At 45.0% G+C, this 19,499-nt stretch overlaps 2 protein-coding genes across 4 annotated transcripts in view; both read right to left on the bottom strand.

Annotated features, from left to right (window-relative positions):
* LOC100447686 (neuroblastoma breakpoint family member 12) overlaps nt 1-19,499 on the bottom strand; it is a 2,265,351-nt gene that overhangs the window by 1,583,976 nt on the left and 661,876 nt on the right.
* Nucleotides 1-19,499, bottom strand: part of ACP6 (acid phosphatase 6, lysophosphatidic) — a 38,548-nt gene that overhangs the window by 2,557 nt on the left and 16,492 nt on the right. The window contains 6 exon segments of one of the 3 annotated variants that reach the window (NM_001134020.1): nt 6,777-6,973; nt 7,656-7,821; nt 9,558-9,653; nt 11,881-11,981; nt 13,648-13,780; nt 14,611-14,698. In NM_001134020.1, coding sequence (NP_001127492.1) covers nt 6,830-6,973; nt 7,656-7,821; nt 9,558-9,653; nt 11,881-11,981; nt 13,648-13,780; nt 14,611-14,698 — 728 coding nt within the window. In that variant the 3' untranslated portion in view covers nt 6,777-6,829. 3 annotated transcript variants of the gene reach the window in all.

Below are 19,499 nucleotides of genomic sequence, written 5' to 3'. Positions count from 1 at the left end.
AGTCTCATTCCACAAATAAAGATATACAGGCTTACCAACAGGAAGTTAATGGACTTGCCCAAAGTCACACAGGTAGTAGGTACAGAGCAGGACTTGAACTCAGAGCACATGACTCCAAGATCAGTGGTCTCTTGAGTTCTCAGACATGGTGACTGTGGGCCACTGCCCCCCTCCCAATTTCTTCAGGAAAAGGTACATTTTATTTAAAGGCCAAATGGAAAGCGGAATCCTGAGAAGACCAGCTTTTTACTGGGGAAAGTGTTTTTCAGTTCTCTCCAGCCAGCCTTAGACAGGGGTCAGGTTTCTAGAAGCTGGCAGGGTGGACTGGGAGGGGCCGGGCTGCGAAGTCCCCCTTGGCCACTAGAGGGCAGGGTCTGAACAGAGCACACAGCCGTCTCCCCGGGGAATTCCCCACCCAGCAGAAGAGACTCATCGCTGCCTAGCAGCCCCAGGACACGCTCTAGCCCAAAGCTGAAGAATGATCCCTTCCTGGCATGTAGTAGACAGGGTAGGTGCCCTTAGCCCACCTCTCCCCCCGCAGCCCGCCCAGCCTCCTCTGCAGGTAGATGGCGGTGCCCTAGAGGATTCCAGGTGAGGAAAAGGGGTGCCAGGTACCACTGACAAAGACCTGAGTTTCCTACAATGAAAATAAACAGGTCAGCACTCCAGGTCCCGGTGCTTCGAGGACTAGGGGAGGGTGGGACGGGAAGTCTCTCCTCCTTCCTCTTCAGTTGGGCCCTTCAGGGTTTCTGTCCCCTTTCTGTAGTTTTTAACGATCCTCGTGGAACTAACTGTTACAGGGGAGTAGGAACATGGCAGTGAACGGCCTTGTCTAATGACAGTCCTTCATCCCAGGGCTTGCCAGAGCCAGGAGCTCTGTAAGATAAGCCACGAGGCCCTCGGGAAGAGCTATCAGGGGAGCCGCAGATGAAGTCGGCCTTCCCTGGCAAGCCTGGCTCTCCTCCGTCCTGGGAAGCCTTTCACTTTGCCATACACGGGTGAGAGCCTCCTGTGGGAATTCTTTAAACCTCAACAGCACTCTGAGGCCCCTTAGAGAAAGAAGTCAAGGCAGGGACAGGTTAGGAATTTATGAAGAGCTTTTCACATCCTATTTTCCATCCTCAGGACAAATCATCAGGTAGATAAACATTAACTTCCTCGCTTTATAGTTGGGAAAATGGAAGCTCAGAGAAATTAAGTGACATGCCCACAGTCACACAGCTGGTGAGTGAGGGAGCCAGGGTTCTGTACAAATCTCCTGCACACACAGGCACAGTGCCCCGGGAAGGGCAGGTGGAGACGGGGCGCTGCCTGCAGAGGAGCATCCCCAAAGGCTCCCTTGGCTTGCGAAACCTACCACAGTTAAGAATCTCGTGGGAAGTGAGATGAAAGAGAAAAGGGAAAATAAGAATACTTGAAGGCACTTATACATTTCCTTAATTAATTCTCACAACAACCCTAATTAGTACGTATCATTATGCCCATTTTTACATGAGAGGAAAAACAGGCTCAGAAACACCCGTCCAAGGGTTGCAAAGAAATAAATACGCTGTCAGAATTTGAACCCAGCGAAAACTTGGTGTTTTCCTTTACTCCATGCTTCCCCCTAGTGGTGAGTGGAAGGAGAGTGCATAGAAGCCACCTGGGTGCCAACAGAAGAGAAGTCAGCGTTCTGAACTCATTTATTCATTCAGTAAATCTTTGCTGAGGTCCACTTTGTACAGTCTCTGTACTTGGTTCTAGAAATACAATAAAAGACAAGACAAACAACCTTCTATTGAAGGACAAACAGAAACACGGGAGGCCTAGAGATAATTGGATTAGACAGGAAAAGGGAGTGTGGGTCAGGGGTCAGGTGATGGAAAAATGTGTGCCAAGGTAAAGAGGCCAGAGAAGTGCGATTTCCTTTTTTTTAAAACATACTATAGGTCTGGCTAGGGAGATATGTGAGGGGTGAAGCTGGAGAGGTAGGCAGGGGCCAGGTCTCAGGGGTGATGGAAAGCAAGTGAGGGTATGGCCCATTAGGAAGCCACTGTGGTAACCTAGGAGGGTGGCCTTGGGCCCCGGAGAGAAGTGACAGAGGGGATGTGTCATTCAAATGTCCAAGTGTCTGAGCACTGGCATGCACTAGGCACTATTCCAGGTGTTGGGGACACATCAGTGAACAAGAGGAAATCTGCCGTCATGGAGCTTCCATTTTAGTCAGGGAAATAAGCATACAGATACACAAATATGTAATATCCAGCACTGATAAATATCGCAGGGTGGGGGAAAGACAGGACAAAGTGTATTCATTTGCTAGGGCCTGCCGTAGCAAAGTATCACAGACTAGGTGGCTTAAACAACAGAAATTTATTTCCTCACAGTGCTAGAGGCTAGAAGTCCAAGATCATGGCGTCAGCAGCATTGGTTTCTTCTGAGCCTCTCTCCTTGGCTTGTAGATAGTCATCTTCCCTCTGTGTCTGTGTCCTCATTTCCTCTTCTTATAAGGATTCCAGTCATATTGGATTACAGCCCACCCATATGACCTCATTTACTTTACCTCTTAAAAGGCCCTATCTCCAAATACATTACACCTGAGGTACATTCAGTCCGCAACATCATTGATAGGTTCTTGGAAACTGTAGCTTTAAGTAAAACAACATATTAGAGAAGCAACTGTTTTGCTCATCAGTGTTACAAGGCAACGATGCTGAACAAAACACAATGTTATTCAAGGACCTGCTACATGTCCTTTCACTGAAAGTCGACATTTCCAAGAGCCTATTGATAGCATCAAGTGAGGATTTACTGTACTAGGGGTTAAGATGTCAACATATGGATTTAGGGGGGACACAATTCAGCCCATGACAGAAGGTGGCAGAGTGTACCTAAGGCAGGAGGTAGAAGGAGGGCAAGGAGGGCCTCTCTGAGATGACAATGAGCTGAGATCTGAATGAAGAGAGGGAGCTAGCCACGCAAATGTCTAGGAGAGCATTCCAGGCACAGGAAAAACTTGTGCTCACCCCGAGATGAGGACATGGCTCAGGGCTACTTGGCATACTCCATCTTCAAAGACAGTAAGAATGCGATGGGATGATGGGAAAAAGGGAAATGTTAGTCAAAAGGTACAAAGTTTCAGTTAAACAGGAGAAATAAGTCTTTGTGATCTAGTGCACAGCATGGTGACCATAGTTCATAACAGTATACTGTTGTCTTCGTCCATTTTGTGTTGCTATAACAGAATACCACAGATAGGGTAATTTGTAATGAACAGAAATTTAGTCTCTCACAGTTCTGGAAGCTGAGAAGTCCAAGATCAAGGCACCAGCAGGTTAGGGCCTGGTCTCTCTGCTTCAAAGATGGTGCCTGTTGCTGCATCCTCCAGAGAGGAGGAACACTTTGTCATCATATGGCAGAGAAGCAAAAGAGAAGGAACCCATTCCTGCAAGCCCTTTTTATAATGGCATTAATACATTAAACATCCCCATTAGGCTCCACCTCCCAGTAACATTGTACTGGGCACTAAGTGTCAACATAAAATTTAAAGAAGACAAAAGCGTTCAAACCACAGCGACTGTACACCTGAAAACGACTAAAGAGTATATCTTAAACATTTTCACCACAAGAAAGTGATGAGTAGATGAAGTGATGGATATGTTAATTAGCTTGATTTAATCGTTCCCTCATGCATACATATATCAAAACATTACATTGTACTCCATAAATATACACAATTATTATCTGTCAACTAAAAAGAAAGTAAAAAGTTTTTATTACAAAAAGAAGAAGAATGGTAAGATGGCTAGTATGGCTGGGGTGCAGTGAGATGTCATAGGACCGTGAGGGCATTATGACTGGCCCTTAGTTTGAGATGAGAAACCAATGGGGAATTTAGAGCAGAAGAGTGGCACGATCTGACTTTGTTTTAAAAGCAACACTGTGTTGAGAATAGATAGGCAGAGAAGGGAAGGGCAGAAACAGGAAGACTAGTTATGAGGCCTTTACAATAATACAGGTAAAAGATGACACTGGGACTAAGACAGTAGCAATGGAAGTCTTGGGACATGGTCAATTCTGGATATAGTTTGAAGAGAGATACAACAGGAGTTACTGATGTAGTATAGGTAGGATATGAGAAAAAGAGGGGAGTCAAGGGCAGTTCTAAAGTTCTTGGCCAAAGTAACAGGGTGAATGGTGGTGCCATTTACCTAGATGGGAAAGCCTATGGAAGGAGTAAGTTTGAAAAGGCACAGAAATTGAGAGTTTATTGTGGACAATGGGAAGTTTGATACCTATTGTATATCTTAAACATCCAAATAGAGACATTGATTAGACTGTTGGAAACGAGACTGGAATTCACAGGGAAAGGTCTAGGTTGAAGGTATAAATTTTGGAGACATTGTGTAAATATTTAAAACTGGAAATTCTTTTTTTTTTTGAGATGTTACTTTGCTCTTGTTGCCCAGGCTGGAGTGCAATGGCGCGATCTCGGCTCACCATAACCTCCGCCTCCTAGGTTGAAGTGATTCTCCTGCCTGAGTCTCCCAAGTAGCTGGGATTACAGGCACATTGTACTCCATAAATAGACACATACAGCCTTCCGACAGCTGGGATTACATCACATTGTACTCCATAAATATAATAATTTTATAAAAATATAATAATTTTTGTGTTTTTAGTAGAGACAGGTTTAGTGGAGACAGGGTTTTGCCATGTTGGCCAGGCTGGTCTTGAACTCCTGGCCTCAGGTGATCTGCCTGCCTTGGCCTCCCAAAGTGCTGGGATTACAGGTGTGAGCCACCGCGCCCGGCCTCAAACTGGAAATTCTTGAGATCACCTAGTGGGTGAGTGTAGGGGAAAAGGTGGAAAAAAGGTCCAAGGAGTAAGCCCTGGGACACCCCAACACTTACAGATTAGAAAAAGGTAGATTCAGCAGGAACAAAGTCGAGAAACTGGAGGAAAACCAAGAAAGCATTTGTCGAAGCCAGTGAAGGAAATAGTCTAGGAATACTGATGAGAAGCTTAGTAAGAAGAATGAAAACTGGCTATTGGATTCACCACACAAAGGCTATTGATGATTTTGACAAGAGCAGTTTCCATGGAGTGGTGGGGGTGAATACTTAATTGTAGCTGGTTCATGAGAGAACTGGAAGGGAAGAATCAGAGGTAGCAACTCTTTTGAGGAGTTCTGCTATAAAGGAGAGAAGGAAAAGAGAACAGCAGTTCAAAGATGCAGGGAAAAAAGTTTAAGACAGGAGATTTTACAGTATATTTGTATTGCTAATAGAATAATTGGTCAGGAAAAAAATGGACAATCCAGAAAAAAGATACTAGGAGTCAATGTAAAGCTAGAGGGTTGGGCTTGGATAGGAATAGGGTTGGTTCATTCTTAGTAAGAGGGAGGAAGGAAGGCTATAAAAGCACCAATGCAACTGGGTTAGCAGATTTGGTGGTTGGGTGTTGGGGGATATGGAAGTTTTCTTCTGCTCTTTTAGATTCTTAGTAAAATAAGAAATACAGCAACCAGCAGACTGAGGATGGGAAGGGGATACTGAAGATTGGGGATAAAGATATGTGAATAGATTAAAGAAATAAACAGGTAGTATTGATAAAACAACTGATTAGACATAGGAAAATGTGAGACAAAGAAAACAAAGACAGATTTCTGATTTGGCAACTGGGTGGGTAGTGGAGGTGTCTTTCATTCAGATAGGGAAGTGTGTGGGAGAAGCAGGTCTGGGAGGAGGGGGATTTGATTCTAACATGGAAAGTTTTGTGCCAGTGAAATCCAAGTGGATAAAAGTGTCTGAAGCTCAGAAGAGAAACCTGAGCTTGAGATATCTCAGCTCCCTGATCTGGAAGTTGTCAATATTAAGATAGTAGGAAGTGGAGAGGCTTTTGTGGTTGCTGTTTTCTCCGAGAGGTAAAGGGACTGGTGGTTTGAAATCAGAGAAGGGTTGAAATAGATTCTGGAGAAGAACGGGAACATTGACAAGGAGATAAGGGGATCATTAGGTACTCTTAGGGGGCACAGTAAAAGGTGGAGCTCTTATGTTGAGTAGTTCCAGCCTTACCATTGCAGAGCCCTGGGGCCCACATTTGTTTCTGGAACTAAAACCACCAGGGGCCCAGTGTCCTTCCTGCTTCTTCCTGCTGAGCCTACACATCAGGGTTCCATCTTACCACCCAGCAACGTTCCCTGACCTTGAAGCTTATCCTTCACCTAAACGCAACACGCTTCCCTCCTCGCTTTCCTGGTTAACTCCTACCCACTTTTCTCTACTCAGATCAGGCCAGGACCTTCTCAGAAGCCTTCCTTGACTGTTCCCCACATCCCCTGCCATGTGAGCAGGAAGTTTCTTCTCTATACCCAAATAGCCCCTTAAATACCTATTACGGCATAAAACATACAGCACTGTATCACTGATTTACTTGGCTGCCTCTCCCACTGGACTGCAACAACTTGAGGGCAGAATGTTTTCACCTTTATAATGATCACTACTTAGTAGGTAGCTCAATACATGTGAAATTAATATAGGAGAAAAGAACTAAAGTCCAAAACCAACACAATTCTACAGGGTCATGATGTCCCCAGCCCGTGTCACACACAGATGCTTCTAACCTTAGAAACCAACTCACAAAATAGAGAAATATCCTTTTGGTCTCAATATTATACCCCTTTTCCTTTCAGGAAGAAATCTTAGTAAACCCACAGAAAGGAAATATCCTTACCTTATATGAAAGTACATTACCCCTTGCTCTCTCCTCTTCCCAAACACACAAAGCAGGAGGCATTGTATAAAGGCACTTTATTTTAAAATCAACACATTCTGCTTGTATAAATCAGTTACTCTCCATTTCCAACTTCCATCACCTGAGTTTGAGAGCAGAGTGCGTGGTATTTTTCTGGGCTTAAGGTATAAACTGACATGGCATTCAAGAACATGTCCAGCGGGCAGAGCCCATCAGGGCAACCTCTCGGCACCTGCTCCTGCAGAAGAAACATAACTCAGCAGGTCCGCCGAGGAGCCTGTCCTTCTGCTACTTCCAGCTAAGCCCAGAGATCTGAGAGGCTCTGATCCATGTGGTATACATGTGCATACATATTACAGACAGGAAGGCCCCACTACCCGGTGAGCTTCCAGAATAAAAGTACTATGCTCTGCTTGTAAAAGTCACTCAAAAAGTGTTGAATTGACTGGGAAGAAACAGTCGAGTTACATCCCTGAGCTGGGAGAACCAACAGGCTCATCCCTGGGGTGTGCTCTGGCCTCTGCCCTGGATCCCAGCCCTGATGAAGCAGCTGACACCACAGGTGCTAAGAGCAGCACACATCACCTCCCAAAGATACCATCAAAAATCTCCAAAACAGGTCTCACAGTCAGGAGGCTACATCCTGACAGGGACACTCAGGAGAAGAGGAGGGGAACCCTGTTCCTAGAAGGAGTCTGTAACAGAACTGGGATAAGGCCCAAGCCCCATCCTGCCACCATCTGTCAAGTTCTGCCTGACCCCTGGGCCATGGCCAGGAGTTGCCCTATAGGATTCAGAGAGCTGACTGTGCCAAGGGAGACTCCACTGGGCCTGAGGAGGGAGACTTGGTGCTAACTCAGGTGGGTGGGTTTTGCAGGAGGGTGCCTCACCATCACCCAACCCCACCTCAGGGGTATTACCTTCCCATGGTAATAGAGCTGCACAAACCACTCCTTAGATTCTAGGTGCTGGTAGAGTTCCATGGTCAGGTCAACAGCAAACGGGGGCCATTTGTGGTCAAAAATCCCCAGGGTCATTAAGAGCGGTATGAGGGTCACATCATGAGCCGCATAGAGATACAGCTTTCTGCAAGAGGAAACGGATCTCCACAATTCTCTACCTCAGGACTCTGAAGGTCAGGATGTGGCCTGCCTCCTTTACATAAGACACACTTGCCTCAGAAACTAGGTGACATCTAGAAATCAGTGGAGCCTGGTATAAAAGTCCTTTGCAGTAGATCATAGGAAGAACCCTTGTTCCCACTCCCCCTGTCTTCATGAGGAGGGTCCCCACCGGAGAAACTCTCCTGGCTTCCTCCTTGCCACCTACTCACTCCTCCCTTGTGAGTTTCAAAGAAGAAACTGAGCATGTGTGGCTTAGGCCCTACCTCTCTTCTCTCTTTGGGTCCTGCCAGCCTACATGAATGCCCTTCCTACTCTCAGCCATGGGATGAGTTTAGTAGGGCTCCTTGTTGGGGAAGCTTGAAGTTTTGGGGTATTGTTTATTTCAAAATAATATTCATAAGCCCATTTGGCCCTCAGCACATTCTCCAAATGGCTTTAATCTGTAATAAGAATGCCATTTTAATCTACATCTGCCTGACACCAGTATCCATCTCTTAGGAAAGACCAAGGATTTTATTTATGGACCCCCATCCTAGAAGACTAGCATTGGATCCTGTGGTGTTCTAAAGATCCAAGGCAGAAGGTGGCAAGGTGGCAAAAGCCAGAAAAAATGTACTGTCATTGCAGGTACTGTGAAGGACAGGAAATGGCATTCACAAGATTTGCTATTACAAATCTTGGCCCAAAGTTCCTGTTTCAACTCACTGTCCCCTATTCCTCTTACGCCATCATGAGTTTCTAGCTGTAATACCACAACAGTGCTTCTCCAAAATTCAGGTGAATATCAATCACCTGGGGATCTTGTTAAACTGCAGATACTGATTCAGTAGATTAGGCTGGAGCCTGAGAATCTGATGAGTTCTTGGGCAACGGTGAAGCTGTTTTTCTGCAGAACGCACTTAGCAAGTGCCTAGGACACATAATATTCCACAGCCGTAGTCCCAACCTTGGATTCAAGGCTCCAAAAGTGGCAATGGAGGCTAATGAGCCACTTCCAACATTTTTTTTTTTTTTTTTTGAGACAGAGACTCACTCTGTCACCAGGCTGGAGTGCAGTGGTGTGATCTTGGCTAACTGCAACCTCTGCCTCCCGGGTTCAAGCAACTCTCCTGACTCAACCTCCCGAGTAGCTGAGACTAAAGGTGCGTGCCACCATGCCCAGATACTTCTTGTATTTTTAGTAGAGCAGGGTTTCACCATGTTGGCCAGGATGTTTTCGATCTCCTGACCTCGTGATCCACTCGCCTTGGCCTCCCAAAGTGCTGGGATTACAGGCGTGAGCCACTGCACCCAGCCACTTCCAACATTTTTAAATGCCTTATGGATATCATACCTTCTTTACACTCAATGAAAGTGGTTCAAACTACACAATCCATTAAGCAATTATCTTTGTTTTGGACTATTATCATATCAAATCAGTGTGACATCATAATTGGCTACTGTTTGACATATCTTCAATTAATAAAAAAAAAAGAGAAAGAGAGAAAGCAAAAATAAAATTTTCAAAACATGGTAGGAGGGGTGCAGCAGGAAGAAAAGTTAAAAGATTGTGAACCTCTGAGACTTGGGGCCTGTTAAACATCTACCTTCGGTCACTGACAGCCTGGTTCTTGCCTCACTAAGATTTGGGTTCCCTCCCTAAAGCCAGAAGTTCCCACGGCCCTTAGCTGCACAAAGCAGGGTTGCTGTGCCAGGTACCTGATCTTGTCGGGGGCAGTGGCAGAGTCCATGGCTTTCAGCAGGTTGCTCTCCAGGATGTGGAGGAGTGGGCCTACTGCCATCTGAAGACTTTCCCTGTGAAAAGTGAACAACATTTAAGCACCTAGAGGGCACTCAGCATTCAGGAGACACAGACTGATTCTGTCCCGAGGACCTCATGAGTCCAATCAGACAGAGCTGAGAAAAAGGCAAGTAATGCATAAGGGCTAGCAACGGGCCAGAAGGAGAGAAATGGCACTGAGTCCGGTATTGGGGTCCTCTGCAAATAAAGACTCCCAACAACACAGGCACCAGCACACAGACCTGTTGTGAACACAACTGAGATGGGAGGGGCTGAGGGAGCAGGAGAGTGGTAACCTGGATAAGCCGTGACCAACTAGGCCTTGGGGAATCAAAGAACAAAGCTGACAAAGCTGGGAAGAAGAAGGGGTAATAATTTCCAGGAATTCTAGAAGGCCCTTAGAAAAATAATCAGAAGGAACAAGAACATCCTAAATTTTGTTTCCTATGTGCCAGCCTTCCTTCTTTTGGAGTTTGGGCCACAAGGACATTTCTTATTTATGTCTTATTTATTTTACAGAAGAAGTTCAGTGGTCGTGCTCCCAGGCTTGGCTCTGTGCCTCCACCACTTTCATTCTCAGGCCTGTCACATCACAACCACAGGTGACTACTGCAGCTTAAAGCACATTCACTCACAGTAGTGAACAAAGTCCACTTACTATAGAAGAAAGAAATGTTTCTCATCTACTCATCCTAGCAGCTGATCAGCTTCCATGGAGCCTTCAGGGACTGATCTTCTCCTTGTTTTTGTGCTTCTTAGTTTTTATCAAAGAGAAAAAAATACCCCTCCTAGAATTCCCAGAACCCAGTCACTGACAAATGAAAACAAGGTTGCCATGATTGGCTTAGACAAATCCTTATTCGTGGTGATTGGGTAAATGACCATCTTTATAAGTCAAGGAATGTTGCAGCAATGGATGAAGAGCAGGCAACCAACATTGTATGCAACATATACTTTTCAGAAGAATGTATACAGGCAAAGCCAAGTTGGATAGCCTTGTGAGTTGTAACCATTTGTCCTTAAAGAAATGTTAGTTTTACAAAACCAGGGCTAATTGGAATGGAATAGACAAGGTCCTGTTTAAAATGATTTACACCAGAATAAAACAAACTACACCATAGGCCAAATCTGACCAGTTTTGGTAAATAAATTTTACTGGCACAGAGCCATGTCTATTTGTTTGCATATTGTTTTCGGTTGCTTCATGTTATAAGGGCAGAGATGAGTAGTTGTAACAGAAATTGCATGATCCTGACAGCTTAAAATATTTACTAAATATGTGTGTGTGTGTTGATAAAGGAGAGGGAAGTAAGTAACAATTTAGGTACAGTGGTGCCCCTTCACAAACAGAAAAGGGAAGATGGCAAGTCCCAGGGAGTGGCAGCAAGCTGTGTGGCTTAGCAGGAACCTTCTAGATGCCCTAGGCTTGCACAAAAGTGGACACACTGACTCTGAATGGAAGGAATGCAGTCAGGGGCTCTTATCCTTGGGCACCCAACCGTGCAAATTCTTGAACTGTTAGATGCCTTTCCCCCCTACTCATCTTTCCCCGGACTACTTCCTACCTCCCCTCCTCTATCAAGTCACCTATTTTTAGTGCAAGCTGAATGCTCTCAACCAATCAGAAAAAAAGGTGTCTTCCGAAATTTGGTAAGAGAAAAACTTTCCATCCTGGTAGTCAGGAAACAGACCTAGAAACAGAACCCTAACTGCTAGTAATATAGCGAAAACACAGAATAGGCAGTCAGTGGATCTGTGTCTAAGTTCTGGCTCCATCACTTGCTAGCTGGGCCTAGACCAGGTAGGCAATATCTCCCAGCCTCAGTTTCTTTATCTATAAAGCCAGGGAGAAAGGCATCTCTCTCACCTCACAGTGAGAATGTGAAAATGATTTGCAAATTGTAACATAATGACTAAAGACAGAAGTGAATATTCTTTCTTCAGCTCCCCCCACCCAAATCCTTTAAACCTTAAAGCAAAAGGAAAAGGCAAGTGATAAAGTCATGAGGGTGGTGGCTCCTGGTTCTGCATAACAGGGAACAGAAGCACTAGGTCACCAGTCCCAGCTGCAGAAGTGCGAGGACCTAGTGCCTACTGGCAGGTGGGCAGAGTGGGGTTCAGCCTCCTTACACAAGAAGACATCAGCTGCCAGGTGTGAGTGGGCCTGATGAACTCCTCTTCCCCATACACTTGGATGTCTGACCAAGCATGACTTCATGCCAGCAGTGAGAGGCCCCTCACCTGTCTTCCTTGGGCAGTATGTACAAGGATGTGTCCACAGCTCTCTGTTCAATCATCTGTGCAAATCTCTTCAGCATGGGGCAGCTTGGGAGGTTGTGTGCCTGAAAGGGCCACATGTAGTTTTAGAAAAAAATGCTTCTCACCCACTGATTCTGGCAGCTGATCAGCTTCCATGGAACCTGCAGGAGCCCATCTTCTCCTGGGGAAGACAAGATGGGCTCAAGAACAGCTACATCTGTTAACAGGTCAAGAAGCTATGTCTCTAAAGCTCTTCCAAAGCTATTACTAGATATCTGAAGGCCAGGAAAAAAAAAAAAAGAAAGGGTTTCTTCCCTTTCTGATGACTCCCCATCCACTCCAAAATGAAAAGCATTTTTGTTGTTTTTTTTTTTTTTTTTGAGACGGAGTCTCGCTCTGTCGCCCAGGCTGGAACGCAGTGGCATGATCTCGGCTCACTGCAAGCTCCGCTTCCCAGGTTCACGCCATTCTCCTGTCTCAGCCTCCTGAGTAGCTGGGACTACAGGTGCCTGCCACCACGCCCGGCTAATTTTTTTGTATTTTTAGTAGAGACGGGGTTTCACCGTGTTAGCCAGGATGGTCTCGATCTCCTGACCTCGTGATCCGCCCTTCTCGGCCTCCCAAAGTGCTGGGATTACAGGCATGAGCCACCGCACCCGGCCTGTTTTTCTGTTTTTTTTTTTTTTTTTTTTTTTTTTTGAGATGGAGTCTTGCCCTGTTACCCAGGTTGGAATGCAGTGGTGTGATCTCAGCTCACTGCAACCCCTGCCTCCCAGGTTCAAGCAAGTATTCTGCCTCAGCCTCCTGAGTGTCTGGGACTACAGATATGCGCCACCACGCCCGGCTAAATTTTGTATTTTTAGTAGAGACAGGATTTCTCCATATTGGCCAGGCTGGTCTCCAACTCCTGACCTTGTGATCCTCCCACCTTAGCCTCCCGAAGTGCTGGGATTACAGGCATGAGCCGCCGTGCCTGGCCTGTATTTTTTAACTTAAAAAAAAAAAAGATGAATAAAATACAAAGCAAGGAATTCATAAATTCCTACTAGACCTTCATTTTCCCAAAATGATGTCTAAAAAATATGCCATACAAATACATGATATGAACTCTTGCCTTCTAACCTTAAACCTGTTTTACACATAAAAGCAAGGTGCATTTCTGCCTTTAGGGTACACTGTCATTTTATTTTCACAAGAGAAGGAGGGAGGATCCTATATACCTTTGGATGTCCAACTTTTAAATCTAGAGAAACCTTTCCCATTGTTAGTCTTCTTTATGTATTTATTACAGAAAAAAAGATCCTATGGCTAAATAAGCTTAAGGAAAACAGATTTAAAGATTAACCAGCTTTCTTTACGAAGGGCATCTCAGATTTTTTAAATATGCTGATGTACATATAGTACTCTCAAGAAGTGATACAATAAATAGGCATTCCAAAATTTTTAGACCCTACTCATCCCTCCCTACCCATTGCCCCTGCCTGCCCAAACACACACTGCACATTGGGTGTTCTGGGGAACATGCCTCAAGAAGCTCTGGTCTAGAGTTCAGTGTCTGTGTTCCTACCTGGGTAAGGAGTCTTCCTCGATTGCTCCCTATCCCTCAGTCCCCACATCCATTCTATCTGTAGGTCCTATCACAGTTGCCTCCAAACCAGGAGGCCTCCACCCACTTCTCTCCACCCAGTTCTAACTCAGGAGCCAGCCCACCAAGGCTATTATCCCAGGCTCCCCAACCCCAGGACTCACCTGCTCGGCAGCCATGTTGTCCAGAAGGATGAAGAAATCCACTTTATCACTACTGTCAATGCCCATCCTGTCCTTCACCTTTTTCAAATCCTCTGAGATTCCTGGCTGTAAAGAGGCAGTCTGCCTCCGGCCTCTGACAAAAAGAAAAGTAATGCCTTATATTCTATAGTGATTAACAGTTTACAATGTGTGCTTCATACTTGGGTTATCATTTGGGATATCATTTAATCCCCACAACCCAATGGGGTTAGCTGGTATTATCTCAATTTTATAGAGGAATAAACTAAGGCTCTATAAGGTCAAATGACTTATAACATAAGTTAGCAAGTACCAGGGTTAGGATAACAGGATGAATTTTCCAAATCTCACTCTAGCATTTGCATTATATCAAAAACGATGCAAGCATGGCCCAGGTCTGTCTGAAAACAGCATTTTCTTTTCTTTACGGAATAAATACCATATAGTCTTAGTGCAGCCTAGAGATACCTGAAAAGTGTCATCAGCCCAAACCGATCTATCCTACATAGAAACATATTGGTAAGAGAAGAAAAGTCTGTGTCTTGTTGGGCTTGTACACCTGGATTTGCAGGTTAAAGACAGTTTCAATCATCTTTTATTTAACCTGTTGGTTTTCTCATTTGCCCCACCTGAGAGCCCGGGGTTGTCAGAAGGATCATACTTTGTAAATGGCAAAGGCCCACTCGTGGCTGTATGTATCATCTCGCTAGCCCAGTGTGCGGCTCTTCCCAGAATTCCTGACCTTCACCATGGGTCTGTCACTGTGAACAAGACTTCTTCGCTTCCTAGACAGCTGATGTCACACTTAAGTGTAATTTAAACCTTCCCATCCATTATTCGCCACTAGGATAAGCCTGGGCAGGCCCTCAGTACAGACAGAGTTCTGCCAGCAAAGGTGGTAAAAGGTTGTCCCCAACTGGTGAGCAAGAACCCAGGGGCAGTTACCTGGTTCTCTGCCTCAGGCTCCAGCAGCTTTGGTAGTTGGGATACAAGACTTCTGAATCTGCTTCATCAGTGTGGATGATGATGGGTCCTGGAAGAAAGGTATGAAGCACAGGCAGGCAGAGGCTTCAGCTTGTTCTTCCCAGCATCTCCACCTCCTTCTCTTTGTCTACAGAGATGGAGCAGAGATCTGCTCTGTGAGGCAGATCATCAAGCTTACTCCTTAAGGACAGAAAATGCCTTCAACATGCCCTGGCCCTGCCAAAGGGGGCTCTCCTATAATCTGAGCAATGAAAAAAGTAAGTGGCAGCAGCCTTGTTCTGTCTAGCACTAGCCCTCCTATTGGGCCACAAATAGACGAGAGCAGGTAATAGACCTGAAGCAGACTGGCAACTCCGTGACGCCTTCCAAAAAATCCCTGCTATAAAGCACTACCAGCATTTGGGCATTCTAATAAAGAATAGTGTTATCAGAACTAAGTTGCTTCCTGAAGCCTGATCCTATAGGCCACTATGGTGACTTATCACATAACAAACCGAGAAAAGTGGACACAAGGCCACAGATCCTATCAGAGACCCCATAGCCTTGCCCAAAATAAAAAGCCACGCTTTTAGATGAATTGCTGGTCTAACCAAAGATCTAACCAAAGAAACTACAATGTTTCTCATATATCTCATGGCAGCTCACTGCTGTTCAGAGCTCCTCAGTATCATTGTCCCCTCCCGTCAATGCCCAAAGAAAGTGTCCTAACACCTTCCCATGCTTTGCTCTGTGCCAGAGATGGCAAGTGCCATCTCTGTGTGGTAGGTTGTTTTTCCACACTGCTCAAGCCTGATGGCAAAAGAAGGAGCTCCCCAGCAGCAATTTGGGATTCACTGAGGTCCATCTACAGAGTGATCAGCTGAATCAAAGTCCCAAAGGGGTATTTATTCCCAAATTATTGATAGTCAGAACCAAGGGCTTTAAAAATAGCCTATAACTTTACTAGAATATCAGAATTCACACACACATCGTTGGTCTGGACAGAAGAAGAAACCACACTGAAAGTCATGAGTTTAGTCTTCAGTCCAGAACTAACCAGCAGTCACCCTGGGAAGTCACTACCATTCTCTGGGGTTCATCGGTAAATCGAACGGGTGGGACTATATCAGCCACAGAACCTCCTCCAACCTATGACTATTATGTAAAGTATAATAATAAAAGAAGAGGTGCTGATGGCTGCAAGGTGGAGATCGAAAGCATAGTCCACTTGCATGTCCCATCCCCTCCTTTTCTGTGCTTCCTGAGACCCTCTGAAGAATCCTGGGGTTCTGCAAGATGTGTTGTGAAAAGGACAAACCAAATGATCCGATGCCGCCTCCAGATACACATGTCCTCAAATAAACAGTTGAGCATAAAAGGAAAAAGTAGGATTCTGAACCAAGACTGCCAGAGTTTGAATCCTAATTCCACCATTTACCAGTTTTGTGTCCCTGGGCAGGCATTGAGCCTCTCTGTGTCTTGGTTCTCTTATCTGTAAAAGGGGATAATGACACCTACCTCATAGGGTTACTACAAGAATTAAACAAGTTAGGGAGAGGAGCCAAGATGGCTGAATAGGAACAGCTCCAGTCTACAGCTCCCAGAGTGAGCAACGCAGAAGACGGGTGATTTCTGCATTTCCATCTGAGATACAGGGTTCATCTCACTAGGGAGTGCCAGACAGTGGGCGCAGGTCAGTGGGTGCGTGCACCGTGCGCGAGCTGAAGAAGGGCGAGACATTGCCTCACTCGGGAAGTGCAAGGGGTCAGGGAGTTCCCTTTCCTAGTCAAAGAAACGGGTGACAGACGGCACCTGGAAAATCGGGTCACTCCCACCTGAATACTGCGCTTTTCCGACGGGGCTTAAAAAACAGCGCACCAGGAGATTGTACCCCGCACCTGGCTCAGAGGGTCCTACGCCCACGGAGTCTCGCTGATTGCTAGCACAGCAGTCTGAGATCAAACTGCAAGGCGGCAGTGAGGCTGGGGGAGGGGCGCCCGCCATTGCCCAGGCTTGCTTAGGTAAACAAAGCAGCTGGGAAGCTGGAACTGGGTGGAGCCCACCACAGCTCAAGGAGGCCTGCCTGCCTCTGTAGGCTCCACCTCTGGGGGCAGGGCACAGACAAACAAAAAGACAGCAGTAACCTCTGCAGACTTAAATGTCCCTGTCTGACAGCTTTGAAGAGAGCAGTGGTTCTCCCAGCACGCAGCTGGAGATCTGAGAATGGGCAGACTGCCTCCTCAAGTGGGTCCCTGACCCCTGACCCCCAAGCAGCCTAACTGGGAGGCACCTCCCAGCAGGGGCAGACTGACTCCTCACACAGCTGGCCAGGTACTCCAACAGACCTGCAGCTGAGGGTCCTGTCTGTTAGAAGGAAAACTAACAAACAGAAAGGACAGCCACACCAAAAACCCATCTGTACATCACCATCATCAAAGACCAAAAGTAGATAAAACCACAAAGATGGGGAAAAAACAGAGCAGAAAAACTGGAAACTCTAAAAAGCAGAGCACCTCTCCTCCTCCAAAGGAACGCAGTTCCTCACCAGCAACGGATCAAAGCTGGACGGAGAATGACTTTGACGAGCTGAGAGAAGAAGGCTTCAGATGATCAAATTACTCCGAGCTACGGGAGGATATTCAAACCAAAGGCAAAGAAGTTGAAAACTTTGAAAAAAATTTAGAAGAATGTATAACTAGAATAACCAATACAGAGAAGTGCTTAAAGGAGCTGATGGAGCTGAAAACCAAGGCTCGAGAACTATGTGAAGAATGCAGAAGCCTCAGGAGCTGATGCGATCAAATGGAAGAAAGGGTATCAGCAATGGAAGACGAAATGAATGAAATGAAGTGAGAAGGGAAGTTTAGAGAAAAAAGAATAAAAAGAAACGAGCAAAGCCTCCAAGAAATATGGGACTATGTGAAAAGACCAAATCTACGTCTGATTGGTGTACCTGAAAGTGATGGGGAGAATGGAACCAAGTTGGAAAACACTCTGCAGGATATTATCCAGGAGAACTTCCCCAATCTAGCAAGGCAGGCCAACATTCAGATTCAGGAAATACAGAGAACGCCACAAAGATACTCCTCGAGAAGAGCAACTCCAAGACACATAATTGTGAGATTCACCAAAGTTGAAATGAAGGAAAAATGTTAAGGGCAGCCAGAGAGAAAGGTCGGGTTACCCTCAAAGGGAAGCCCATCAGACTAACAGCGGATCTCTCGGCAGAAACTCTACAAGCCAGAAGAGAGTGGGGGCCAATATTCAACATTCTTAAAGAAAAGAATTTTCAACCCAGAATTTCATATCCAGCCAAACTAAGCTTCATAAGTGAAGGAGAAATAAAATACTTTCCAGACAAGCAAATGCTGAGAGATTTTATCACCACCAGGCCTGCCCTAAAAGAGCTCCTGAAGGAAGCGCTAAACATGGAAAGGCACAACCAGTACCAGCTGCTGCAAAATCATGCCAAAATGTAAAGACCATCGAGACTAGGAAGAGACTGCATCAACTAACGAGCAAAATAACCAGCTAACATCATAATGACAGGATCAAATTCACACATAACAATATTAACTTTAAATGTAAATGGACTAAATGCTCCAATTAAAAGACACAGACTGGAAAATTGGATAAAGAGTCAAGACCCATCAGTGTGCTGTATTCAGGAAACCCATCTCACGTGCAGAGACACACATAGGCTCAAAATAAAAGGATGGAGGAAGATCTACCAAGCAAATGGAAAACAAAAAAAGGCAGGGGTTGCAATCCTAGTCTCTGATAAAACAGACTTTAAACCAACAAAGATCAAAAGAGACAAAGAAGGCCATTACATAATGGTAAAGGGATCAATTCAACAAGAAGAGCTAACTATCCTAAATATATATGCACCCAATACAGGAGCACCCAGATTCATAAAGCAAGTCCTGAGTGACCTACAAAGAGACTTAGACTCCCACACATTAATAACGGAAGACTTTAACACCCCACTGTCAACATTAGACAGATCAACGAGACAGAAAGTTAACAAGGATACCCAGGAATTGAACTCAACTCTGCACCAAGCAGACCTAATAGACATCTACAGAACTCTCCACCCCAAATCAACAGAATACACATTCTTTTCAGCACCACACCACACCTATTCCAAAATTGACCACATAGTTGGAAGTAAAGCTTTCCTCAGTAAATGTAAAAGAACAGAAATTATAACAAACTATCTCTCAGATCACAGTGCAATCAAGCTAGAACTCAGGATTAAGAATCTCACTCAAAACTGCTCAACTACATGGAAACTGAACAACCTGCTCCTGAATGACTACTGGGTACATAACGAAATGAAGGCAGAAATAAAGATGTTCTTTGAAACCAACAAGAACCAAGACAACATACCAGAATCTCTGGCACACATTCAAAGCAGTGTGCACAGGGAAATTTATAGCACTAAATGCCCACAAGAGAAAGCAGGAAAGATCCAAAATTGACACCCTAATATCACAATTAAAAGAACTAGAAAAGCAAGAGCAAACACATTCAAAAGCTAGCAGAAGGCAAGAAATAACTAAAATCAGAGCAGAACTGAAGGAAATAGAGACACAAAAAACCTTCAAAAAATTAATGAATCCTGGAGCTGGTTTTTTGAAAGGATCAACAAAATTGATAGACCGCTAGCAAGATTAATAAAGAAAAAAAGAGAGAAGAATCAAATAGATGCAATAAAAAATGATAAAGGGGATATCACCACCGATCCCTCAGAAATACAAACTACCATCAGAGAATACTACAAACACCTCTATGCAAATAAACTAGAAAATCTAGAAGAAATGGATAAATTCCTCGACACATACACTCTTCCAAGACTAAACCAGGAA

The sequence above is a fragment of the Pongo abelii genome, chromosome 1, assembly GCF_028885655.2.
Source record: "Pongo abelii isolate AG06213 chromosome 1, NHGRI_mPonAbe1-v2.0_pri, whole genome shotgun sequence".
Classification (NCBI taxonomy): Eukaryota; Metazoa; Chordata; class Mammalia; order Primates; family Hominidae; genus Pongo; species Pongo abelii.
Note: the sequence above shows the minus strand (reverse complement) of the source record. Positions and strands in the feature narration are given on the sequence as shown.